The following is a 25,466-nucleotide window of genomic DNA, read 5'->3' on the forward strand; positions in this document are numbered from 1 at the left end:
AGCCAAGCCAGTGCCTCCCCCGTGAGATGGGACATGATGAAGGCTACTTTGGCCCGGTCGGAGTTAAACTGGTGGGACAGGAGTTCAAAGTGCAGGGTGCACTGGTTTATGAAGCCCCGAGCCAGAGCGGAGGAGGTGCAGAAAGCCGGGGTCCGGAGCAGGATACCATGGTATTGGTGGGCAGCGGAGCTGCCGGGTTGCGAGTCAAGACACTAGCGGTGGTTGCTGGTGGAGCAGTCAGAGTGTCCAGGCGAGAATTGACATTCTGCAGGTGACTCAGGATGGACTCCTGTTGGGACCTCTGACGGGACAGTTCATGACAAAGGTCCGAGAGCGAGGGAACTTGGGTGCCACCGGGTTCCATGGCCCGAGCAAACTGTAACGGGTCTGGGAGGCGGAACCTCTGAGCAACTTATACAAGGGGGCGGTCCTTGTAAGGAAGCGGGTGGCGACCAGGGAAGACAGGCAGGTAGTCACAGCAGGTGACCGGGACAGTCTCTGGGTAAACGGGCAGGAGGTCACAGCAAGTGACCGGGGCAGTCTCTGGGTGAACGGGCAGGAGGTCACGGCAAGTGACCGGGACAGTCTCTGGGTGAACGGGCAGGAGGTCACGGCAAGTGACCGGGACAGTCTCTGGGTAAAGGGTAGGTACGACCTGTGACGGCAGAGCCTCCAGGTAGGCTAGCAGGCAGATGGCAGATGTGTGCTCCCAGGTGAGCAGGCGAGAGTCTCTGGATAAGCAGGTGGTCACAGCATGTGACGGCGGAGCCTCCAGGTAGGCTAACAGGCAGGTAGCAGATGAGCGCTCCCAGGTGAGCGGGCAAGAGTCTCTGGACTGGCAGGTGGTCACAGCACGTGACGGCGGAGCCTCCAGGTAGGCTAGCAAACAGGTAGCAGATGAGCGCTCCCAGGTGAGCGGGCAAGAGTCTCTGGACTGGCAGGTGGTCACAGCACGTGACGGCGGAACCTCCTGGTAGGCTAGCAGGCAGGTAGCAGGTGGGCGCTCCCAGGTGAGCGGGCAAGCTGGTCCATAGACAGACTGACAGGTGTCGGAAGGCAGACCGTCGGACCTCAGGCTAGCAAGCAGGTAAGCGGATAACAGGCAGGAATCAGACAGCAATCTGGCAGAAAACTGGCAGGTAACTGGCAGGTAACTGGAAACGGGACCTGAGGGCTGAAGCAGGGTAGTGAACAGTGCAACAACATTGCTCGGGCACCTCCATTTTGGAGGAGGTGCCTTATATATGGTGAAGTCCTCCGGCCATTGGCCGGGGACTCCTTAGGACGGCGCGCGCGGCGCCTTTAAGAGGGGGGGAGGGCGCGCGCCCTAAGCACCGTGGCCGGGAAGGAGTGCGCGCTGCCAGCAGAGCGGGAGGAGGACGCCGGGCTCGGAGCGGAGAGGTGAGGGGAACAGCGTCCCTGCCTAGCAGAGGGCAGGGACGCCGACGCTACAATCAACACTTCTAAAGATTTATACTTATAGGGAACCTGTAAAATCTGCACTCCTCACCCCCAAAGTCTTAGTCAAGAGGACAATGCTGATGAGATCTGAAGGCCAAATGGATGATGACCAAATAGCCGAACAGCTACCCGCGCAGATGCATTTCATCACGTCTAAAGGTAATCTGCAAAACACAAACTTCAGTTGTGTAACTTAGATCTACAGTAATGAATTTTACAAGGGGAGATGTGCTGACTGGAAGGTTGGCCATACGTTGCTGTGATAGGAGTCCCCTCCGGCTGCTCGGCAGTAGATATAATGCCCTTCATTAACAGAACTACATAAAAACTAATCTATGCAATGTTGTAATTCACAAGATGGATGCCCGGTTGTCCCTTTCCTCGTGAGGGAAAAGAAAGAGAATCATCAGTGGAGGAAGACTTCCTCAGGGGATATGGGAACATCAGGTGCTCCCAGCACCAGTCTTGGTCTAATGGTGGATGAAAATAAGAGACTTAATAACACAGCTCATGAACCATCATTCGCCACGTAGTAATGCCATTCTTTTATCCATGAGAGCAAAACCGCTATGGTCCCATAGATGATTAGTTCAGAAATTATGTACGCGGAGATGACTCCGGGGCGCGCTAACATGTTTTCTTTTTCCCTCCTAATAACGTCCCCTGTAATAATTACTCTGTCTTCCACTTGTTCGGCTTTTGAAATTGGTTTTCTTGTTTTCAATTAACCTTTACTTTCCGTTCCGCGCTCGGTTTTTTAGCATTTATGTAATTTCAGCTGGTGGGCACAACACGCGGCTTCATAAACGATACAGAAATCACCTCCTAAATTCTTAACGAGAATTGTATACGTCGAGATGTTGGGTCAGCGCCTCGGTGAATCAGCAAAATGGAAATGAGGACTTGATTTGCGATGGCTTTCCATTGTCCGTATGCTAATAACAATCGTTAGGACAATTATGGTATTGTGCTTCTCATCAGGGACGAGATGTGCGCTTTACATTCTTGCCTTCAAAAACTTTTTAGTCTTAAGGTTTTTTTTCTTACATTAAAGTCACCCTCGGAGTTATCTATCATTTGACGCGCCATAAGGAGCAATCAGAAGATAGGCTTGGTGGGATCTACGGCAGGGCTGTCAACATTAGGCTTGAAGATCCAAAGATCTCTGATCTAATAGATGAAGGCCAGCGAAGCTTGGAAGAACATCAGAGATGCTTTCATTGTGGAAATCAGTGGGGAACCAGCTCTGAGACTTCTATAACAATGAGATCTGGCAGGTGATGGTCTGTCAAGTGTAAACCCTACTTATGAATTTATCAGGAGAGTTGTGATACTTTATTTTTTGCTGTGTCAGCAATATTGTCACTGTTGCCAAGAGCTTAAAGGGATTCTCCGGTAAAAACTTATCACAGGATAGGTGATAACGTATTGATCGGTGTAGGCCTGACTTTAGGGAACTTTTATCAGCTGCTCCATTCTTACATTGATAAAAGTGTCCTAGTCTACCGATCGGTGCGGGTCCCAGCGGTCGGACCCCCAACAGTTAATAAGTTATCACATATCCAATGGAAGTTGTGGTGGCTTAACAGCAGTAAGAGGAGCAAATTGAATCACGGGATCTGTTGCAGCAGACTTGTGAAAATGGCAACGGACATGGCAGAATTGTAATCCCCAAGGAAGCAGAGTAGACACAGCGATGAGGAACCGGTGGAGCAGAGCTGAGTTGCACAACGATATGGCAGAGATGAATCGGCAATCTAGCAGAGCTGAGTCCAATGTACAGCTGGCAATGGTACAAAAGAGTTGACTGAGTCATAGAGCAGAGAGATGTTTGTTACAGAGTTCAACTGACAGTGGTTTAGCAGTGTAGCCAGTGATGTAGAAGGGATGGGTTTGTCACAAAGTTCCAAGTAGAGTTGGCCAGCAGTGTAGCAGAGTAACCTGCAATGTAGTAGAGCTGAATTGATAAAGTATTTATAGGGATCCAAAAACAAAGCAATCCAAAGAAATGGCATAGATGTTAAATACAAGAATACTCAGGCATTGCCACACCACCTGAGCAGGAGCAATAGGCCAGGGAAAGCGGTATCACATGATAACCCAATGCACAGAAGAGCAGAGGGAGCCAGTCAGGGCAGGAGGAGGACGCAGCATCCAGCAATGGAGCCAGGACTAGCGAGTAACACCTTGATAGGTTGCAATCCATATCACATCCACTGGCTGACCATACACAACCACTGGCTGACCATACACAACCACTGGGTGACCATACACAACCACTGGGTGACCATACACAACCACCGGGTGACCATAGGTAGATACACAGAGCATAAATATCTCTCCACAGAGTATCCAGATAATCTGTTCTAAGGCAATAAAGGACTACAGTCTACTCTATGCTCAAGAGAGGAACTGAAGAGAACGAAGTCAAAGAAACATTGGAATAAAATACGAGTTTGTAAATCTAATGGTAAGTTCACTGTCAAGTGTTATTTCACCATAACTTACGACCATCTAAATCTTCAATGAGGTGCCCATAAGAGGGAGAGTGGTGTATACTAGACAGGGTGCTTTTTTGGGAAGCTGGTCAAGAGGTCAAGATAGGTCAGGCGGACAGCTTCTTGACCCTGCTACCATATGGCTTGTTTTTCAAAGGGCAAAGGGGACCACAAAAAAAAGTGAAGTGGGCACTGTAGGGGGGGGTGCATGTCTGACCATTTGTGGTGTCCTTAGAGTAGAACAGTGTGGTTTACAATGTCCTGTGAGTATGAATCCAAATGTTGGTGAATGTGTAAGAGAAATGCCACAATGACAATTGACGTAGTGAGGGTAAGTACAGTACATGATGCAAACGGGGCAACATCTGATTCGGAAGGTTTAAGGGGGTTAACTCATCTTCTTTCTTCAGGAGTGCATTGCTCCTCTGCCTACCGGGTTTCTGATTGAAGTGGGGATGGGGTGCGCTCCTGAAGATTGACAGGTGAGACCAGTAGCATGGTCGTACGGCTAGTCTGATGCCGCTAGCAAACCTCTGCAGTATCAGAGGAGCACAGGGGCACTGAAGCTTTTTTAATAAAAAAGGTAACATTTGTAAAGATGTTTTTTTACAAGCACTTTTTACATAGTTAAAACTGCAAAAGATCTGTCACTTGCTCAAAAAACAGTTAAATACCCTGTAAAAATCCCTGAGATCCCCTGATTCTGACGCTCTTGTACATTTTGCTCTACATCGCTCCATTGCAGAGATATTCACATTTGTTTCGCCTGGAGTATAATATGTGAAATTTCTTCTTCCAGACCAACTGGGTGTTTCTTCTATGGTGGTGTGCGCTTCCCCCCCTCCATTCCAGATGCTGCCAATCACAGCTCGGCAGATGATCTAGCAGTCTGTCATAGACGCTGACAACCTGTGATTGCCAGTGTCTATAAGGGAGGGTTGAAAGCGCACACCACCATAGAAGAAACACCCAATTGGTCTGCAGGCAGAAATTTCCCATATTGTGCTACAGAAGAAACAAATGTGAATATCTCTGTAATGCAGTGACGCAGAGCAAAACAGAAAACAGCGTCAGGATCAGGGGAGCTCATGGATTTTTACAAGGTACTTAATTTTTTGAGCAAGTGACAGGCCCTTTTTAAGTAATTGGGACAACCCCTTTAATTTCCTTTATCATGCAACCTGCATGTTTATACGCATAGGTTATTTTTCACCTGCCCTACCTGTCACTTATTTGTGCTGTTGTGTAGATATTCAGAACCGGTAGACCGCTCCTGGTAAGTGATGTGAGGGTATAAGTTTTCCTCAAGCGCCGACAGTAAATTACAGATCAGTGTCTTATCCACTTCCAAGAAAGTTGCTGACAATCAAATTACCAGGCACGGCTCCGAGTAAAAAACGAGAAAGTGGGAATTGTATAAGTGCTCTTCTCCTGCAGTAAAATGCTACTGGCTGTAAAATGCTTTTACTGTGTAGAGTTTTATTGATAAGCCTCCATTTATACACTTATCCTTAATCTGGTTAATTCACAAATTCTTAGAGTAGATGACCCTGGGATGTTACTAGCTATGAAGTGCAGAATATTCCATAACAGCAGTATTATATATATATATATATATATATATATATATATATATATATATATATACACAATGCTTAAAGGGCACCTGTCGGTACGATTTTTCATATGGCAGTAGTGCTACTGCTATGTTGTTGCTTGTCCCCCAATAAAAATTATACCTTTCTTTGCAGAGATCCGGAACGGCCATGAGAAATCTAGTGTGGGGGCCAAATGCAAATAAGGCTGGAAGTGCACTGGGGGCGTGTCAGAGCTCTGGGGGCGTGTCAGTACACTGGAGGGGTGTCACTGCACTGGGGCATGTCAGTGCACCGGGGGCGTGTCAGTGCACTGGGGAGGGAGGGGGGTCAGTGCACTAGGGGGGTCACTGCACTAGGGGCATCAGTGCACCAGGGGTGTGTCACTGCACTTGGACTTACTCTTGATGCCATCAGTGCACTTCCAGCCTGATTACATGACCTATCAGTCACATTACCCTGACGTAGCACTCTCCTCAATGAGTAGCTCTACCACTTCAATTGAGAATTTTGAGAATCAATGATCAGGAGAAAGAAAAGGATTTCTCGAAAAAGACATATTAGAAAGTTTCTTACTTTCACATGTACTGTTGATTTATGAAAAATAATAAAATAAAATTACACTTACACTTACACTTTAAATCAAGTTTAGATGTTAAATGTATTTAAAAAAAAGTTTCACGCTGGCTGCTAGGCTTTATACTAGACTCATGCTTTATGTCTTGAACAGAAGACTTATCAGCAGTCTCATTTTCATCACAGACAGAATTGCAAAAAATTGTAACACCTCTACAAATATACAGTAGATAACATAGTATCCACCATACACAATAGAGATCATGTCACAGCTCACCTCCTCCTGTACAATGATTGATAACACCTCTATATACAGTAGATAACACAGGATATACCATACACAATAGAGATTATGTCACAGCTCACCTCCTCCTCCTCTTCCTCCTGTGCAATGACTGATAACACCTCTATATTTAATATATATAATCGTCTTATCCCGTCTGTCTGTCTGTCTGTCCAGGAAATCCCGCGTCGCTGATTGGTCCGGCCGCGGCCAATCAGCGACGCGGGATTTCAGAAAAAGATGGCGGCCGTTAGCGGCTCATCTGCCGCATGGAGGTCAGCGATGCAGCAGAACTACCCCGACCGGCGGCGCCGTTGACCTCCATGCAGCTACAGTCGGGAGATCAGCGGCTAGGGCCGCTGATCTCCAGACGGCAAGTGTGAAGGGAGGACCGGGGAGCGGCGCCGCCGGTCGGGATACTTCTGCTGCGAGCAGCCGGTCATCTCCCGGCTGCTCGCAGCGGAAGTACCCGCACAGGCAGCGCCGCTCCCCGGTCCTCAGTAATACGATTCGCTGATTGGTCAAGGCCGCCAGCTGCAACCAATCAGCGATTTTGGCGCCAAATTTAAACACCGCTCTGCTGATTGCGCCCGGTCGGCCGCATACATATTCTAGAATACCCGATGCGTTAGAATCGGGCCACCATCTAGTACAGTAAATAACACAGGATCCACCATTCACAATAGATGTTACAGCTCACCTCCTTCTCCTGTACAATTACTGCTAACACCTCTATATACAGTAGATAACACAGGATCCACAACAGGTGATGTCACAGCTCACCTCCTCCTCCTGTACAATGACTGATAACACCTCTATATACAGTAGATAACACAGGATCCACCATTCACAATAGGTGATATCATGGCTCACCTCCTCCTCCTCTTCCTCCTGTACAATGACTGATAACACCTCTATATACAGTAGATAACACAGGATCCACAACAGGTGATGTCACAGCTCACCTCCTCCTCCTGTACAATGACTGCTAACACCTCTATATACAGTAGATAACACAGGATCCACAACAGGTGATGTCACAGCTCACCTCCTCCTCCTGTACAATGACTGATGACACCTCTATATACAGTAGATAACGCAGGATCCACCATTCACAATAAATGTTACAGCTCACCTCCTCCTCCTGTACAATGACTGCTAACACCTCTATATACAGTAGATATCACAGGATCCACCATTCACAATAGATGTTACAGCTCACAATAGTTATTAATATCTGATTCAATCAATTGGGGAATTTCCTGATGACACATTCTTTTTTAGCTAATCGTTTTGACCCATTGATTAGATATCACTTATTTAAATTTTGTGGTCAAATTTTGTACCCAATTATGGTAAAGTGTCAAATCACCGCAATGTACTGTAGAGGTTGGAATAATAACGAAGAGTGACGACCATCCTATACGCAGGTTTGTGCATTCGGATAATCCCTACAGTACGATGTTCTGCTTTATAACACAATATACTGGAGCTTCAGTCTGTGGGAACAGGGATGGTAGATACCCCGACTGACATATGTGGCCCCTATATAAATGGTTATGTAAAATTACCTACCTTCCTGAGGAAAATTCTGCCAAACTGTGACAGTAGCGCATGTCCCAGCATAAGCCAAAATAGTCGCGATCGAGCCCATTCCATCCAGAAGTTCCACTCAAAGTCGGTGACATCCTGTACAGAAAAGCAGAGGCGGCAATAACATTAATGGTAGCGGTAAAAATTCAATAGACAATGGTGTATTACATAATCTGCGAATACACGTTCGTAGGAATGCTCGTTCCTATCTAAATAAATAAACGTACAGTCACTGGATGAACTAATTAAACACTCTTCTGTCGAATGGTCGGATCGCGTATGTGGGCTAAAAAAAAATCATTGTTTTCAGCAGCACATCACCCAGTTATGTACCATTGATAACTTGACATTGTATGGGGTGTAGCAAAGCCAGGTAGGACTGGGTTAAATCCCAGCACTGCAGGTCTTGATTAGATGCCCCTGACTAGCTTTGACTAAGAAAGATGAAATGGGTTCACCTTGTGTCAGTCTGCTGGATGAAGCAGAGTTGAGTGTGTTGAAGCTGGTGAGTGACCAGCCGAAATGTCGGCTGTAGCTGGGAGAGAGACAAGCCAGGCTCTCTCTGGAGACTGCGGGTCAGCTAGGAAAGCTGAGTAGTCTGTGTGTTGGAGCTGCCGAGTAACGTGTGGAAGCTGCAGCCTCTTCAGTGTGAACTGTGCCTGGAGTTGAACACTTCTGTTTGATACTGGGAGCTGCTGGGCTAAAGGTGTAACCGAGACTGGTAGGACCGTACCTCTTCTGTGCGTAAAGTTTGCTCCAGGAGAAAGGACTTTAATCTGTTGGGGTGAGCCAGCACTGATATTTATGTGCCTGGCTGAATGAAGTGTTTGTTTGCTGTGATACATTTATACCCAGAAGAGGATGTTTTGGTTTAATGAAAGCAATGAAACTGAACATGTTTGGGCCAAATCGCATTGCCTATGTGAACGCTACCTAATGCCTTCCTGACAGTGAATCCCTACAGGTGGCAGGACGACGGTATTGGTGACTGTTCGGTGCCCATCACACTCCGTCTGATTCTACTAACAGTGTAGTTAACGAGTGCGGAACGACTTGTTCTTTAGTCTATCGAGGCTCGTTAATGTTGCATTGACGGACTGAAATTGAGAGTTTGCTACAGATTTTCCCTGACAGCAGAAACAGCTTGTAACAGGTGAATAATTGCATCATGTGGTGCACTTTTAAGTTGAGCTCGTTGACAACTTTGAGAAGAACAGAACTTTAGCTTTTCTTTGATTTCCCTTCTAAGAATGGATCCGATTCCTCCGTTTTCAGCCAAAAAGCTTATTACTCAGCAGAGCGATGCCGACATTTAACCTGCGTAATGAGCTTCCCCAGACGGTTCCGGCACTTTAATTTCATTAGCGGAACCAATGAAACTTCATAACCTGCCGCCTTCGAGGGAAACGACAGGCCGTGCATGACATCCAGTCATATGCGGAGTGCAGCGCGGGAGGGATAAGCTGTCTGCACTAATTCACTTACATGTGATACATCTGGAGCGATTACCAAAGCTGTCAGTACCAGGTAAACAGCGGCGAGGGCAAGGCAAAAAAGTGAGCTCGGAGAGCGCCGGCTTATGAGCCGCTTTATTATGAGCCTGTCTACAGCTGAAAAGAAGGTATGGACAGTACAAATTCATAAACTCCTGATCCCTTTATTTCTCCAGGATATAGGCATCCACCCGAGGCGTCCGGAAGTGGCTTACTCCACTCTCCGCACTCAAAACACATTTGTCTGGGGGAGGAAGACCGTAGAGAATGAGCATTTTGATGGTAGTCATTTAAGGTGTATGGGCGCCTGTAGAGGTCGACGATCTAAGAGTTGTTATTGAACACCCCCAAACGTTCAATCAGGAATATTCACTAAAATATAATAAAGGCATGAAAAAAAGGGGAAGAGGGAACAAAGAATAAAGGAATGGAAAGTAAAATGTTAACTTTTATTTCCAATCTATTAAAAAATAATTCTCTCTTAAAGGGGGTCTCTGGCCTTAGGGTCACTCTATGTGACTGCAGACTTGTGAATCCACTGCACGTTGTGAAGATTCTCCGGTGCCGGCACCAGGAGCGCGGTTATGTGACCGCAAGTATGCGATATGCATACTACCGGCCACATTCCAACTAGACGTGACGTCTAGTCGGCATGCGACCACATGTATGCAAATCACATACTTGCGGTCCTGCGCCTGCTGCTTTCAGCGTCAGCACAAGAGAATCCTCACATTACGTAGCGCGCTCAGTGTGAGGATTCATAAGTCGGCAATCATATAGAGTGACTTTAGACTTGTATCTTAAGGTCAGACAACCCCTTTAAGTGTATAGTTATTACGCAAATAATACTGGGACACTTAGCTCTGCTCTATTGACCAGAACCAAAATGAATTTATGGCTATTGTAAGGACAGCCATTTAGCTGAAACTAAACACCTAAAATATTAGACAATGTACTTTTTTTAGCTGCAGCTGGTCCCTGTAACGTGTGGTCCTAAGTCAGCAAGCTTCTTCTTTCACTGGACTGCACATGCAGTAACAGTAATAGAGGCACGTGCGCCTCAATGATTAAATTATGAGGTTTTTTTTATTATTTTCTCATACTCCCAGCTTCTGAAAAGCCTGACAGCTCTTAGCTTGATAACTATTTCCTTTTTACTTTTGCACAAACCTCACTGTCAATCAATTGTCAGGATTGTCATCCCAACGCGCGTTTCGCTGGGTGACTGGCTTCTTCTGGGGCTATTCTTATATTTACTAACTTAGGACCATATATTGCAGGGATGAGCTGCCACTAAATAAGTGCATTGTATGTGGTGTTTATTGTCTTTGTCATTCAATCCTGTTGCTACAGAAAATTCCACAAAAGGGCATTTAATAAGTAATTTAGCTACAGAAGAATAATAGAGGACCTCAGATAAATCTCTCTGTACATTAGCCATAAATTCTCTTTGGCTCCGGACAATAGGTCAGGACTAAGTGTACAATTATTATTTGTGGAATGAAGCACAACACACTTAATAGATAATTCATGTTTCTTTTTCTTTTATTCATTGTACCCTTCCCTCCTTTAGAGATTGAATTTGGATTTGGCTGGTTCCTCAGATCCCGCGGTTATCTTCACATTCACGTTGTAGAACTGGTTATTGAATACATATTAAAGGGGCTGTCCACTAATAGGATGTGTATGTCATGCTCTCAACAGTGATAACATGATTTAGCTCAGCTAGAAAATATATACAGTATTTGCTGTTTGAGATGTTTTACGTATCTGATGAAGACCCTAATGAATGGCCGCAACGTGTGGTACAGCTTACAATCCTGATCGGCTATTACATTCTTCCTTCTCTTCAGATCTGCGAACCTTTTAAAGTTGCTTTTCTGGTGATTTATTGATCTCTGGGATATAACTCTTGTAGGATTACAAAGAGGAAACATGGTTTGTGACCAACCCATTCATATGTCTGTCCGTTTGATCCATGAGATTTGCAAATCAGATCCAACAATGGACATCTCCTTTTTTTTGCTGACAATCGCTAAAAACAAAAAAAGATGTGAACGATTCATAACAGCAGAACTGGGCAAAGTGCGGCCCGCGGGCCACATCCGACTGTTCTCAGGCCTAGACAGACGGCCAAAGGGCTGAAAAAAGTGGCCCATGGGCCGAACCATGACCTCGCCTATCGCCCGTCCGCTGTCACTGCTATTCACATCATCAGGATGATGGACCATATGGAGTTATGGTCTACACAACCATAACCATTTGTGGTGTGGTGTCTACAAAGTGTCCCTCTCTTCCTAACCCTCTTATGTTTAATCCTTCTTTCTGGTTTTGGTGTTGGGCAAATTTCTACAACTGAGACATCTGAAGAACAAAAAATACATAGAGGTTGCCATCATAATCCTAAACAGACTAAGACAAGAATAAGTACCTTTTTTAATCCCCCAAAATAAATCTCTCTTTCTAGTCCAACTTCCTCCTCAATGATCTCTTCATGATCTGCAGAACAGAGAAACTTCTCTAAATATCAGAAAACACGAAAAATTAAAGTGCACAGAGGAGAAACCATTCAATATACACTTAAAAGCACTAGAAGTGACAATAATTATAGTGTTGAACTGCTCAAAACACTAGGTAATACAGACGTAATATCAACTTATGACCAGAGTCAGGTGTTCTTATAGTCTGATCAAGGGTCTCATAAGATGGATGTCTCCATTTAAACCACCATTGATTGGCGTCAGCTCCTCCCCATTAAAGAGCAGGTGGATGAATAATCTTCATGTGCTACTTATAGACTGATAAAACAGAGATTTAGGTTAATTTACAAGTTCATAAAACAGCATGCTTCATGTACTTTGCCCCCTCCAAGGTTTCGCCCTTCTGGCTTTGTCCAGAGATGTGCCCTAGACAAAGCTGTAAGGGCGAAACCCTGGGTTGGACAAAACACATGAAGCATGCTGTTTTATGGACTTTTAAATGATCTAAAATCGCTGTTTTAATCAGTCTATAAGAAGCACTGCAGCTTTATTTCCTTGGATATGTATTGTGGAGAAGATGACACCAATCTATGGAGGTCAACATGGAGACATCTATTAGACAGTAGTTACTTAAAGTGGTTATACACTAAAACCATTGATCAGCTATCTACAGTGTAGGGAATAACTGTATGATGACTGGGTGTCAAAACGCTGGGACACCCATCATTTAGGAGAATGGGCGTCTTCTACTCCTTGTGTAGATGCAGCAGTAGTGGACATGTTTAACCTCCGCACCCAGCAGAGGTCAACCATGGATACTCCCGCTCCATTCACATGAGGAACACTGAACCCTATTCTCGTGACCAGTGGGTGTCCCGGCAGTCCGCTGTTCATACATTTATTACCTATCTTATGGGTAGGTGTAAATTGTTATTGGTGGGAAAACCCTTTAAATTTGCATACATTTTCCATTAGTTCTAATATTCGGATGAGGTTGACCTTTGCCTCATAAACTCTATTTAAATGTATTTCTGAAATGTAATTTTACCTCTGGACGACACGTAGACTTCATAAAATGAATAGAGGTGAATTCCCAGTGACAGTAGCAGGTACAGGTAGTATTCGGATTTTGGTAGTGGGTCATGTTTCATGATGTTGTACGAGGGATCCTAAAAGAGGAAAGTCAGCTCGTAAGTATAGAGGTCAGCCCACATTCCCGATCAATTTAGCCAAAAATCGAAAGACAAGATGATAAAATGTCAATAGCTCAGATATTAAAAGGCGTTACCTAGGCTAGAACATTCATGACCTTTGATAAGGATAGGCAACCAATATTAGATCGGTGGGGGTCTGACTCAGGGTGAAGTCCTCCAGTTAGCTGACTAAAAGGGCTCGGGCACTATAGTAAATTTTGTGTCCCCTTTATTGTTTAACAGGGGCGGGTCTATGTCGCTCTACAGGAAATAAAGGGAAGTTCATGTCTACATACAGGAAGTGACGGTGGGTCTTTGTCGTCTACAGGAAGTGAGAGGAAGTTCGTGTATACGTACAGAAAGTGACGGTGGGTCTTTGTCGTCTACAGGAAGTGAGAGGAAGTTTGTGTCCACATACAGGAAGTGGGGATGGGTCATTGTTTATAGGAAGTGAAAGGAAGTTCATGTCTACATACAGGAACTTGTCTGGTCATCTACAGGAAATGAGAGGAAGTTCGTGTATACATACAGAAAGTGACGGTGGGTCTTTGTCGTCTACAGGAAGGGAGAGGAAGTTCATGTCTACATACAGGAACTTGTCTTGTCATCTACAGGGAGTGAGAGGAAGTTTGTGTTTACATACAGGAAGTAAGGTGGGTCATTGTCTGTCTACAGCAAGTGAGAGGAAGTTGATGTCTACATACAGGAACTTGTCTACAGGAAGTGAAAAGAAGTTCATGTCTACATCCAGGAAGTGGCGGTGGGTCTTTGTCATCTACAGGAAGTGAGAGGAAGTTTGTGTCTACATAAAGGAAGTAAGGTGGGTCATTGTCTGTCTACAGCAAGTGAGAGGAAGTTCATGTCTACATACATAAACTCGTCGTCTTGTTGTCTACAGGAAGTGAGAGGATGTTTAGGTCTACATACAGGAAGTGGGGGTGGGTCAGTTTGTCTACAGAAAATAAGAGGAAGTTAATCTCTTTATACAGGAAGTGGGGTAGGGTCTTTGTCTCTACAGGAAGTGGGGCCGGATTTTTCTTCTCTACCGGAAGCTGGGGAAGGTCTTAGTCTCTCTGCTCCATCTTTCCTGTCTGTCAAACTGCATACAGGCATAACAAGAGAGGTGGTCTTTCTTTTCAGGGCGGCACACTATTTTACAATCATGCACAATGCATGCTGGGACGTGATTGAAAGAAAGTTCCAGGATCTATAATGCCGGCAGAATGCGGATTAAGAGGAACCACCCAATCAAAAAGAGATGACGGTAAGTTGTTGAGCATAAGACTCGCGACACATTAGACTGGTTTGTCTACCAAAAGCAGATTCATCTTGCTGTGAGCCATGAGGGCAACAAGACCATTGTTTTCTTAAGTTTATTTTTGTGAAAGGACAGGTGCCAAACAATAGAATAAGGATAACAAAACATCGGTCCATCCGCCTGACTGTCATGGTGTTTGATGCAACATCACCAGACATTACTAACTATGGGTGAAGACGAGAAGGATCATCTCCGTCACACAATGCAATGAATACATCGTATTCCCTTCATTTGTCAATGATAGATTGTAATATCACCGTGCAATCACCTGCCAGATCTGAACGAGAATCAATAATGCCAATGACAGCTATTACTCAGGAGCCATTACTCACGAGCAACGCTGCCAGGAGGTTATTACAGATAATACTATGATATCATAATGTGGATGTCATCAATCTTACAATCTTTATCAAACATATCAATAAAAGCAAAGAAAAGAAGATGCAAAAAAGTAAAAATAACACAAAAAAATGGAGCCTAGGACCTAAAATTTCACAAAAAGACCATACCAAATGCTGACATGGATACAAACAAAGCATCATCGATATTGCCAGAAACAAAGGGAGAGCCCTGGACCTCGTCTATAGTCATTTTAACTTTCAGAGTCCCTATTTCAGCTTAGTTAAGACTTAAGTGACTGTTATATCAATATCTTACCAAGTAAGGATGATGCCCCAAGAGGGGGGGTACAGAGAAATCGAAAGATCTCATAGCAAAACGTAGAATTACCCGCCACCGCCATCACCGAACACAAATGTGCCACGGAGGATGGATGTTGTGTGGTTTTCCAATATTTTTCTGAATGAAGCCACCACTAGGGGGAGCTCAGCGCATTTGGACTCGTACAACTAATTTTGAACTCAATGGTCTTCATGGATTAAGCCCCGTAGAGCCATGAGCAGGGAAAGCTATGACTGTGTCAGGACTCAGGAGATGTGCTGCGCCAAACTTTTCATAATGTTGCAAAAAAAAAAAATAATCTGAATAAATGCTAAAATGTTTTTGGAAAAAATCCACCGCAGTTTTAGGAAGCAGATATTTGAACCAAATCCCAAAGCGAGTCCAACAGTAAGAAAAAGTAAAGAAGAAATTTGCTTCCATGATGGAATCACTGACTGGGTGGATAAGGGAAATTCGGCAGATATAGTGTATCTCGACTTCAGCATTTGATAAAGTGACAAAGTATCTCATGCTATCCTTATTGAAAAAATTACCAAGTATGGGATTGACAAGGCTAAGGTTAGGTGGATTCATAACTGGCTCAGTGATCGGACTCAAAGAGTGGTAATAAATGGTTGCACATCCAATTTGAAGAGTTTTTTAAGTGGGGTACCACAAGGCTCTGTCCTGGCCTTAGTGTTGTTCAACATTCTTATAAATGATCTAGATAAGGGAACTGAAAGTAAACTAATCAAATGTGCAGATGATGCAAAGCTAGGAGAGATAGCTAACACTAGAGAAGGCAGAGAAAGAATTCAGAAGGATCTAGATAAGCTTGAATAATGGGCAGCGACTAATAGAATTGTATTTAACAGGGAGAAATGCAAGATTCTACATCTGGACAAGAAAAACAAAAAATGACATATACAGAATGGGAGGAATACAACTAAGCAACAGCACGTGTGAAAAAGACTTGGTATACTAATAGATCACAGACTACACATGAGTCAACAGCGTGATGAAGCAGCAAAAAAGGCAAACACAGTTCTCGGATGTATTAATAGAAGCATAGAGTCTAGATCACGTGAAGTCATTATCGCACTTTACTCCTCTCTAGTCAGACCTCATCTGGAATACTGCATCCAGTTCTGGGAACGACATCTTAAAAAAAGACATCGAAAAATTGGAGCAAGTTCAGAGAAGAGCGACCAGGATGGTGAGCGGACTGCAAACTATGTTCTATGAGGAACAGTTAAAGGATCTGAGAATATTTAACTTGCAAAAAAGAAGGTTAAGAGGAGACTTAATAGCTGTCTACAAATATCTTAAGGGCTGTCACACTGTGTAGAGGGATCATCCTTATTCTCATTTGCACATGGAAACACGAGAAGCAATGGGATGAAACTGAAAGGGAGAAGATACAGATTAGATATTAGAAAAAAACTTTTTGATAGTGAGGGTGATCAATGAGTGGAACAGGCGGCCACGAGAGGTGGTGAGTCCCCCTTCAATGGAAGTCTTCAGAGGCTGGACAGACATCTGTCTGAGATGGTTTAGTGAATCCTGCATTGAGCAAGGGGTTGGACACGATGACCCCGGAGGTCCCTCCCAAGTCTAACATTTTTTTTTTTTAAAGTACAAGTTTGCAAGTCATGGGCTAAAAAAAGATACATCTAACTCTGCAGAGGAGTTTTTCCCAAAAACATATGGTTAAATTCATTAAACATTTTATGGCTGAAAACGGGCATTAAAAAGTTGCACATTTTTGCGCAAAAATGTAGCAATTTTTGGTGTTTTTACACCAGGTTTTTTTAAAAGATGTGGAAGCAGCATGGCCTGATGTGGCCAGACATATGCACTACACTACAAAAGTGTTGTTATTTATAGCAGAAATGTACATTTTCAAATGTTGGCGCATCGGCAGCCAAAAGATGTCCCAGATTTATTAGGGAGCACACGCCTCATAATGAATTTGGTGGATCTTATTCTTGCATGTTCTGGATAAAGACTGGTGTGCAAGGACGCAATCTTGATGAATTCCCCAAATTGTGTGACACTACATTAACAAAGTCGATAGAAAATGGATAGGAGGGGGATGCAGCTGCAGTTTCAGTGAAATATCATGGTGACTTCCTAACTTCCCAGCTTGTGGTGACTTTAGGTAGCCAGCAGACCTATGTGTCCGGCAAGGGCTTTTTGGGAGCTGCATTATAAAAACATATATGTACATTCTGCAATAAATCAGCATAAATTCAGCCGACCATCTGATGTGTATGGAGGCCTCTCGACTGCCCTGACGGATGATGTTGGGGGAGAGAAGGATCGGGTAGTTGGAGCTTAAGCTACTGTAGGAAGTCTTCTTCCCGGAGAGAACACAAGAATGCTGAGTGCTCATGTGTATGGGGAGTCGGAAGAGAAAGCTGTCCGCCAGATGGATATTCCACTGACAGTCATGTGTATGAGCAGCCCACTCCCTCCGCCACTTTATATTTGCACACTCAGTTCAGCCGAGCATGCCTGCGTTCAGAAAAGGGTAAAAGTAGAGTAAGCCGCTAACAGACTCCTCTGGCAGCAGCGACTCATCTTCCTTGTGAACAAAAGGATTGGGCATGCTGAAATTCAAAGTGCCCAATCCTTCTCTCCTGTGAAATTTTTCATCAGGGAGCAGTCAGGACACCGCCATACACATTAGGCGATTGGCCGATCCTGCCGTAATAAGCAGGTCAGGCTGACTATAATCTAGTGTATACGGGGGCCTTATTCAGACATTTTGGCTACAAAATGTAGGTTTTTATTTGTATTTTGTTATTTGTTTTGTACAGATATTTCCTTAGAGGAAGGACCCGGTCAGATGAGCGGATTATACGGACGAGTGCGGTCTATTACATGCGCAAAGTTATTTGATGGGGCTGCTCACAAGACCGAAAAAATTGCAGCGTACAATAGTCTCTTCCGTATTTTGGCTCAGACTCGTCTTTTCACTCCAAAAATAAAAATTGAGTCACATATGGATCATCCATACTGCATCCCATTTTTATGGACACATCATCATTATTAACATAAAAAACTGTATTTGGTCATGTAGATTGATGTAAGAAACCGACATATGGATGAAAATCCTGGGGGTTTTCTGAATGAAAATTGGACGATTTTTCCTTTTACATGGTCAGATTTCTTAGCCAAAATGATTGTCGCTCAAAGACATAATAAGTCAATCGGCGCTCCCTTTCCTCTATTTCCATGGGGCAATCATCCCCACTGTACGTGACTGAATGATCGTTCATTTACATGGGATATGTCTCTCTGGTTTTACAGAGTCATTCTGGATCTGGCTGTAGATGGTCGCTGCGCTTGGCCTTGCAGACACCTTCTTGATCCTTTCATCATCCCTCCCTCTCTAGAACCCAGCGGTGATCTCCACCTTCTGCTGCTAATTAACACACCCTCGCTGGATCCTTAAATACACTCAGTTTCTCCAGAGAATTGCTAGTGATAGAGTAAATTCCCCTGTTCAGGTCTGGAGTTTCTAGCAGTCGGGTAGTTTCTTCTTGGAGTTCCTTTGTGGATTGTAGTCGTGATCTCTCTGGTGTCTTCTCAAAGCTAAGTGTATTCCCTTGTCTGTTTCCCTTGTTTGTCTTTAGTTGCAGTGGAACTGACTAGTGCTCATCCCTACCCCTCCCTTCCTAGGGCCTAACTCTAGGGACAGCCAGGGCTAAGGTATCCTGCACGGCGATAGGTGCGGAACCTATTTAGGGATGATAGGGGAGTCAAGGTGTTGTTAGATCTGCATAGGGATCTCCACTCCCCCCTTTTCCCGTCGTCGTATGCTGGGTTCTTCCCATACCTAACATTACATTATAGCATTATTCTCAGCAGCACTTTCCTCCAGAAACAAGCTGATGTGCCGCTGACGTAAGGTGGCTTTGATTGGCCAACATGTTTTTGGGGGCCAGCAAACAACTGCCCTTGTATAGGGCCTTTACAATACAACAATATCCAGTCTGGACAATCAGGACGCCAAACTTGTCTATATAACTACACTGACACATTGTAACAAACTGTTGGAACATACAATATATACATACAAAAAAAATTAAAAATGTGACAGTAGAAAAACAGCACAAATATGTTGCACATATATCCTCCATAAACTTTCCTGTGCCGTGCATCTGAGGGGCATTGAAATGTCTCTGCCGGCCCCCGAGCCTTCATTTATTTTATACCGTGTCTACACCAAGTAGTAATCGCCAGTGACCCCGGGGTGCAGAATCTGACGATGAGATGGACGCATTGTTACACTAGGTCAGTAAGATGGAAAAAAAAAGGTGGAAGGAGCTGAAAGGGGGGTAAGTGGAAAAGTGTGTGGGTGTGGGAGAGAATGGAACAGTGAGTGGGACGGCGCTGCGGGAGACCGACGGGCAGGAAACACAATGCAGCAGGTGATAGTGAAAATAAACAGCGCTATTGACAAGGAGATAATCCGGGCGGCTCGGCAGAGGGACACAATCTCTCCGGATCTCCTGCCGTCTCATTCTGCGCACAGGGGATTATTCAGATGCTATTTATGTTATGGCCGCAGTGTCTCGTGTACGGCTTCTTAGCGACAACTGGTTTTCTGGGAAAGCTAGACGTCTGAATGGCAAATTATACAATAAGTCAGAAGTAGAAGATGCAAATGACTTTGGGTCATTATTATATAGCAGTTGAGGGTATATAATGACCAGCATATAACGACCAGCATATAACGGCCAGTGTACAATGTCCGGTGTATAACGACTGTTTAATAACCAGTGTATAACGACCGGAGTATAAGGACCAGGGTATAACGGCCAGTGTATAATATCGAGCATGCAATGACGAGTATATAACAACTAGTCTATAACGATCAGTGTATAATGTCCAGTGTATAATGACCGGTGTATAACGACTAATGCATAATATCCAGTGTATAACGACCAGCGTACAATGACGAGCGTATAATGATCGGCGTATAACGGCCAGTGTATAATATCCAGCGTGCAATGACCAGTGTATAATGTCCAGTGTATAATGACTAATGCATAATGACCAGTGTAAAATGACCAGTATATAATATCCAGCGAGAGTATAATGACCAGAATATAACAACCAGCGTATAACAACCAGCGTATAATATCCAGCGTATAATGACCAGCGTATAATGACCAGCGTATAATGACCAGCGTATAATGACCAGCGTATAATGACCAGCGTATAATGACCAGCGTATAATGACCAGCGTATAATATCCAGCGTATAATCACCAGCGTATAATCACCAGCGTATAATCACCAGCGTATAATCACCAGTGTATAATGACCAGTGTATAATGACCAGTGTATAATGACCAGTGTATAATGACCAGTGTATAATGATCAGTGTATAATGATCAGTGTATAATGACCAGTGTATAATGACCAGCGTATAATGACCAGCGTATAATGACCAGCGTATAATGACCAGCGTATAATGACCAGTGTATAATATTCAGTGTATTATGACCAGTGTATAATGACCAGCGTATAATGACCAGCGTATAATGACCAGCGTATAATGACCAGCGTATAATGACCAGTGTATAATATTCAGTGTATTATGACCAGTGTATAATATCCAGTGTATAATGACCAGTGTATAATATCCAGCGTGCAATGACCAGTGTATTATGACCAGTGTATTATGACCAGTGTATTATGACCAGTGTATTATGACCAGTGTATAATGACCAGTGTATAATGACCAGTGTATAATGACCAGTGTATAATGACCAGTGTATAATGACCAGTGTATAATGACCAGTGTATAATGACCAGTAGGACATTTTCTGACACAACCAGAGTGTTTAGAGTAAGACATATTGGGTGAATTGTTGCAGTGTGCAGCAGCTGCAGGCTTATACCTAGAAGGGATTGTGTAGAGTAGGCAGCAGATGACGTTGTATTAAAGAATTTAAAGAGGAACTAAACTTTTTGCATTTTTTTTTAATATATTTAGCAGGCACTTTAAATGCCTGCAGATGAGTGGGGGTCTAGGTCCTGAGATTCCCAACAATCGATCATTGGGGGTCTCAAGAGCCTAACCCCTACCACACTGCAGGCAATTAAAGTGCCTGTCAAATCTGAAAAGATGCTGTGAAAGTTCATTCATTAAAGAGGTTGTTCGGCTTTAGGCTACTACAGACATGTGAATCACCACATCGTGAGCCGTGCGCGACCTGAGGATTCTTCGTTGCCGATGCCGGGATCGGCGGGCCCGTGACCACAAGTATGTGATTTGAATACAGTAATTCCTTGACTAACGATTGCATCTACTTATGAATTTTCCGAGATACAAGCCATCGCTCGGTCGATTTACAGTATTTTGATGCGAGCCGAGATCTGAGGTACGAGCGAGCTTCTTTCTTCGAACCTTTGGGTCCTAAGAAAGTGAGTTGCCCTGTCAGTTGCACTTTTGACCTTTTCTTGTTAATTATTTTCTTTGGGTGGCTTTATTTTTAGCACTGCATGCTGCATGCATTTGACATGGTGCTGTAAATAGAATAATGGTTATTTTTAAGCTTATGCTTTTGCAGTTTTTTCTGTGGCAGTACTAGATGTTCTTTCACATGTGCAGCAAGGTACAGTATACTGCACTACTATGTGCACTCTATGACTCTTTGGAGTTTTGGCTTAAGGGTTCAATATTTACGATATTTTTATATAGGGCCCTTTGCTTTCTTGCTTTATTTATTTAAAAATAAATAAATCGTAAAAAAAAAAGAAGTACAGTACAATAGTTTATTACACGTTTAATAGTTTTTCATACTGTACATTACTGTATTTGTTATTAATAAAGTTATTTTTTCTTATTTAAAAACACCTAAGAAAAAAAATCTGTGTGGTTTTTGGTGGGCTGGAATGGATTAATAGCATTTCAATTTATTTTAATGGTGAAATTTAATTGGATATACGAGCAAATTGAGTTAAGAGCTCGGTCAAAGAATGAATTAAACTCGTAAGTCACGGTATTACTATACATTTATCACGTGCCGACTAGACGTGCGTGGTCTTGCTCAATGCAAATGTATTGAGCGAGACCGGATACAGTCTAGTTGAAATGTGGCTGGAAGTATGCAAATCACATACATGGGGTCACATGACCGCCCGCTCCCAGTGCCAGCATAGGAGAATCCTCACAGCGTGCAGTGGGTGTGATGTGAGGATGCACAAGTCTGCAGTCACATAAAGAGAACGTACTGTACGGCTTCTCTGGTATGGTTTGCATCAGTTCTTCCCTGTAATTCTCCATGTTATGATGAAGATAATGGTTGATGTATATACCAAGTAAAAAAAAAAAGTTAATTCTCTCATAATGTCTGAGCGCTGAATAATTCTGTTGAAATCTGGAACATGAATGAAGCTAAATGAGAGGTGAAGTCAGATCTTTGTTTCTCCATGTAGAGTACAGTGCCGGCCGGGATCAGATACGAACAACGTGTCCATACTGCACTCATACGATGCGGCTCCGCTCTGCGCCTATAGCCATCGTACCCGCTGCACGCCTCTCTGGCACCATCTTGTGGTCATTTTGCATTATGTTGCTCATAAAACGTTTGTAAATATATTCAAAAGTTTATGCTTTTGAGAATGAACAATTTGGAATACAGTAATTCTAATTTGTACCGGCCATTTCAGAATAAGTTGTGAACCTGGCTCACTGGTTAGCACTGTATGGCGGCAGCACGGTGGCTCAATGGTTAGCACTGCAGCCTTGCAGCGCTGGGGTCCTGGGCTCAAATCCCACCAAGGACAACATCTGCAAGGAGTTTGTATGTTCTCCCCGTGTTTGCGTGGGTTTTCTCCGGTTTCCTCCCACACTCCAAAGACATACTGATAGGGAATGTAGATTGTGAGTCCCAATGGGGATGATGCCCATAATGTCTGTAAAGCACAGCAGAATATGATGGTAATAAGTTAAATGAAATGTGTACATGAGGAATATACCGCTATTTCTGGTCATTATATACTTACATACTAACTCTAAGCTACCGCATGGAGACTAGCCCATACACTACACACATAGACATGATGGATTACTGCTCCAATATCTATATGTAGTATGTTTTTCAGCAGCAGCAGTATACAGGATATTATACCCTGCATGAGCCTGAACACACCCTGCATAAGACTAGCTGCACCCTGGATGATACTGAATGCATCCTGCATAAGGCTGTGTGCCCACGATGTGTTTTTTAAGCGTTTCCACAGCGGCAAAAACGCTGCAGAAATGCTTAAAAAACACAAGGTAGAAGGCCTGTCATGTTCCCCAAAGATAATCTGCATGTGCTGTGCACATGCTGCGGATCATCATTGCGGAAAAAAACGCAGCACTACCAATTATTTTGCGGAAGCGTGCGTTTTGACTTGCATTGGAACGTATGGATTCCGCATCACTGTATATGTAGATGCGCATTCCATGCGTTCCAATGTGCGGATGGTACCCGGGTGTGGAGGGCAGGAGACTCTCATCCAGACCCTGGTACCATAGAACCTGTAAAAAAAAGAATAAAATAAAAAATAAATGTTATATTTACCTTCTGACAGTCCCCTGTGCGCTCATCCTCCCATGCCGGCAGCTAGCGATGGACTGGAGGACCAGCGCTAACGTCATAGTCATGTGACGGGTCACGCGATGCTGACGTCGGCAGGTCCTTCAGTGTACCGCGATCTGCCAGCAGCCAGGACTCAGCGAAGCAAGACTGCGGGGGCCATCAGAAAGTAAGTAGATTTATTTTTTTATTTTTTACCATTCTTCTACGGTCACACTATATAAATCCATGCTGGTTGCATGGATTTATATAGTACGACCAAGTTGACAAGCACTTTCCAAGTGATGCTAAAATCGCTTAGAAAGCGCTTGTCAACCTGCATGCGGAAATGCATGTGAAGAACGCTTCACTTCCACTTGTCCCTGGCAGGAAAAACGCATGTACAATCCGCATGCGTTTTTTCTGCCAGGGGAGATGAAGAAACGCTCAGGAAAAATCCGGAGCATTTCTGCATTGTGGGCACATAGCCTAAGACTGAATGCATCCTGCATGAGACCGGCTGCACCCTGCATGAGACTGAACGCACCCTGCATGAGACTGAACGCACCCTGCATGAGACTGAACGCACCCTGCATGAGACTGAACGCACCCTGCATGAGACTGAACGCATCCTGCATGAGACTGAACGCACCCTGCATGAGACTGAACGCATCCTGCATGAGACTGAATGCACCCTGCATGAGACTGAACGCATCCTGCATGAGACTGGCTGCACCCTGCATGAGACTGAACGCACCCTGCATGAGACTGAACGCATCCTGCATGAGACTGGCTGCACCCTGCATGAGACTGAACGCATCCTGCATGAGACTGAACGCACCCTGCATGAGACTGAACGCACCCTGCATGAGACTGAACACACCCTGCATGAGACTGAACGCATCCTGCATGAGACTGGCTGCACCCTGCATGAGACTGGCTGCACCCTGCATGAGACTGGCTGCATCCTGCATACGGTTTGGTACAATGGCTGCAGCCTGTAACCTATCAGACGCCATAATGTAATCTGATGTTATGTCCTCTGCAGGTGGACGGTGTCAGTGCCGGTTACACACTATGTCGGTATAGCAGCCCCTCCATTTTTATCCCCACTCTCCTGCTGCTGATGGGTCAGTTCTGATAATGCCATTACATTGGGGAGTTGCTATTTAAGCAATTGCCTGCACACTGCACACTTAAAGTTGGCGTCACGTGACTGCAAAGCTAAACTTAGCAAGGCATGCTGGGATTTGTGCTCTGGTCCCTTTGCAGACTGACAGGCAAAAGCCCTGGGCTAACACTGGTGACCCCCATCCCCGGTACCTGCAGCTGCCCGGCCTCCAGACATTCACAGAGAAAAAACAAAATCACAACATTCCCACTAATTAACCAAAGGCGGAGAAAGGACCTTCAGTGACGTCATGGTCATGTGATCAGTCACGTGTATGGGCGGGGCTTGTTGTACAAAGGCTCAGTGTGCGACCTGCAGGCAGCAGAGCTGTGTGTGTGTATATATGTATTCTTGTCCCTGGTGTCACATATATATACACTGCTCAAAAAATAAAGGGAACACTCAACACATCCTAGATCTGAATGAATGAAATATTCTCATTGAATACTTTGTTCTGTACAAAGTTGAATGTGCTGACAACAAAATCACACAAAAATCATCAATGGAAATCACATTTATTAACCAATGGAGGCCTGGATTTGAAGTCACCCCCAAAATTAA

At 44.2% G+C, this 25,466-nt stretch overlaps 1 protein-coding gene across 4 annotated transcripts in view; it reads right to left on the reverse strand.

Annotated features, from left to right (window-relative positions):
• The window catches only part of HHAT (hedgehog acyltransferase), a 411,417-nt gene extending 386,236 nt beyond the window's left edge, over window positions 1-25,181 (reverse strand). For 2 of the 4 annotated variants that reach the window (XM_073671996.1, XM_073671999.1), the window contains exons 1-4: window positions 25,058-25,181; window positions 13,028-13,148; window positions 11,931-12,019; window positions 7,989-8,102 (exon numbers count right to left, since the gene is read on the reverse strand). In XM_073671996.1, the coding sequence (XP_073528097.1) occupies window positions 7,989-8,102; window positions 11,931-12,019; window positions 13,028-13,130 (306 nt within the window). In that variant the 5' untranslated portion in view covers window positions 13,131-13,148; window positions 25,058-25,181. Of the gene's footprint in view, window positions 1-7,988; window positions 8,103-11,930; window positions 12,020-13,027; window positions 13,149-22,864; window positions 23,088-25,057 lie in introns of all 4 variants that reach the window. The other 2 variants (XM_073671997.1, XM_073671998.1) reach the window with 2 other exon arrangements.
• Window positions 25,182-25,466: the final 285 nt, after the last annotated feature.

This window comes from Phyllobates terribilis, unplaced genomic scaffold, assembly GCF_046119375.1.
Source record: "Phyllobates terribilis strain yellow unplaced genomic scaffold, ASM4611937v1 Scaffold_3__8_contigs__length_932513732, whole genome shotgun sequence".
Lineage (NCBI taxonomy): Eukaryota > Metazoa > Chordata > Amphibia > Anura > Dendrobatidae > Phyllobates > Phyllobates terribilis.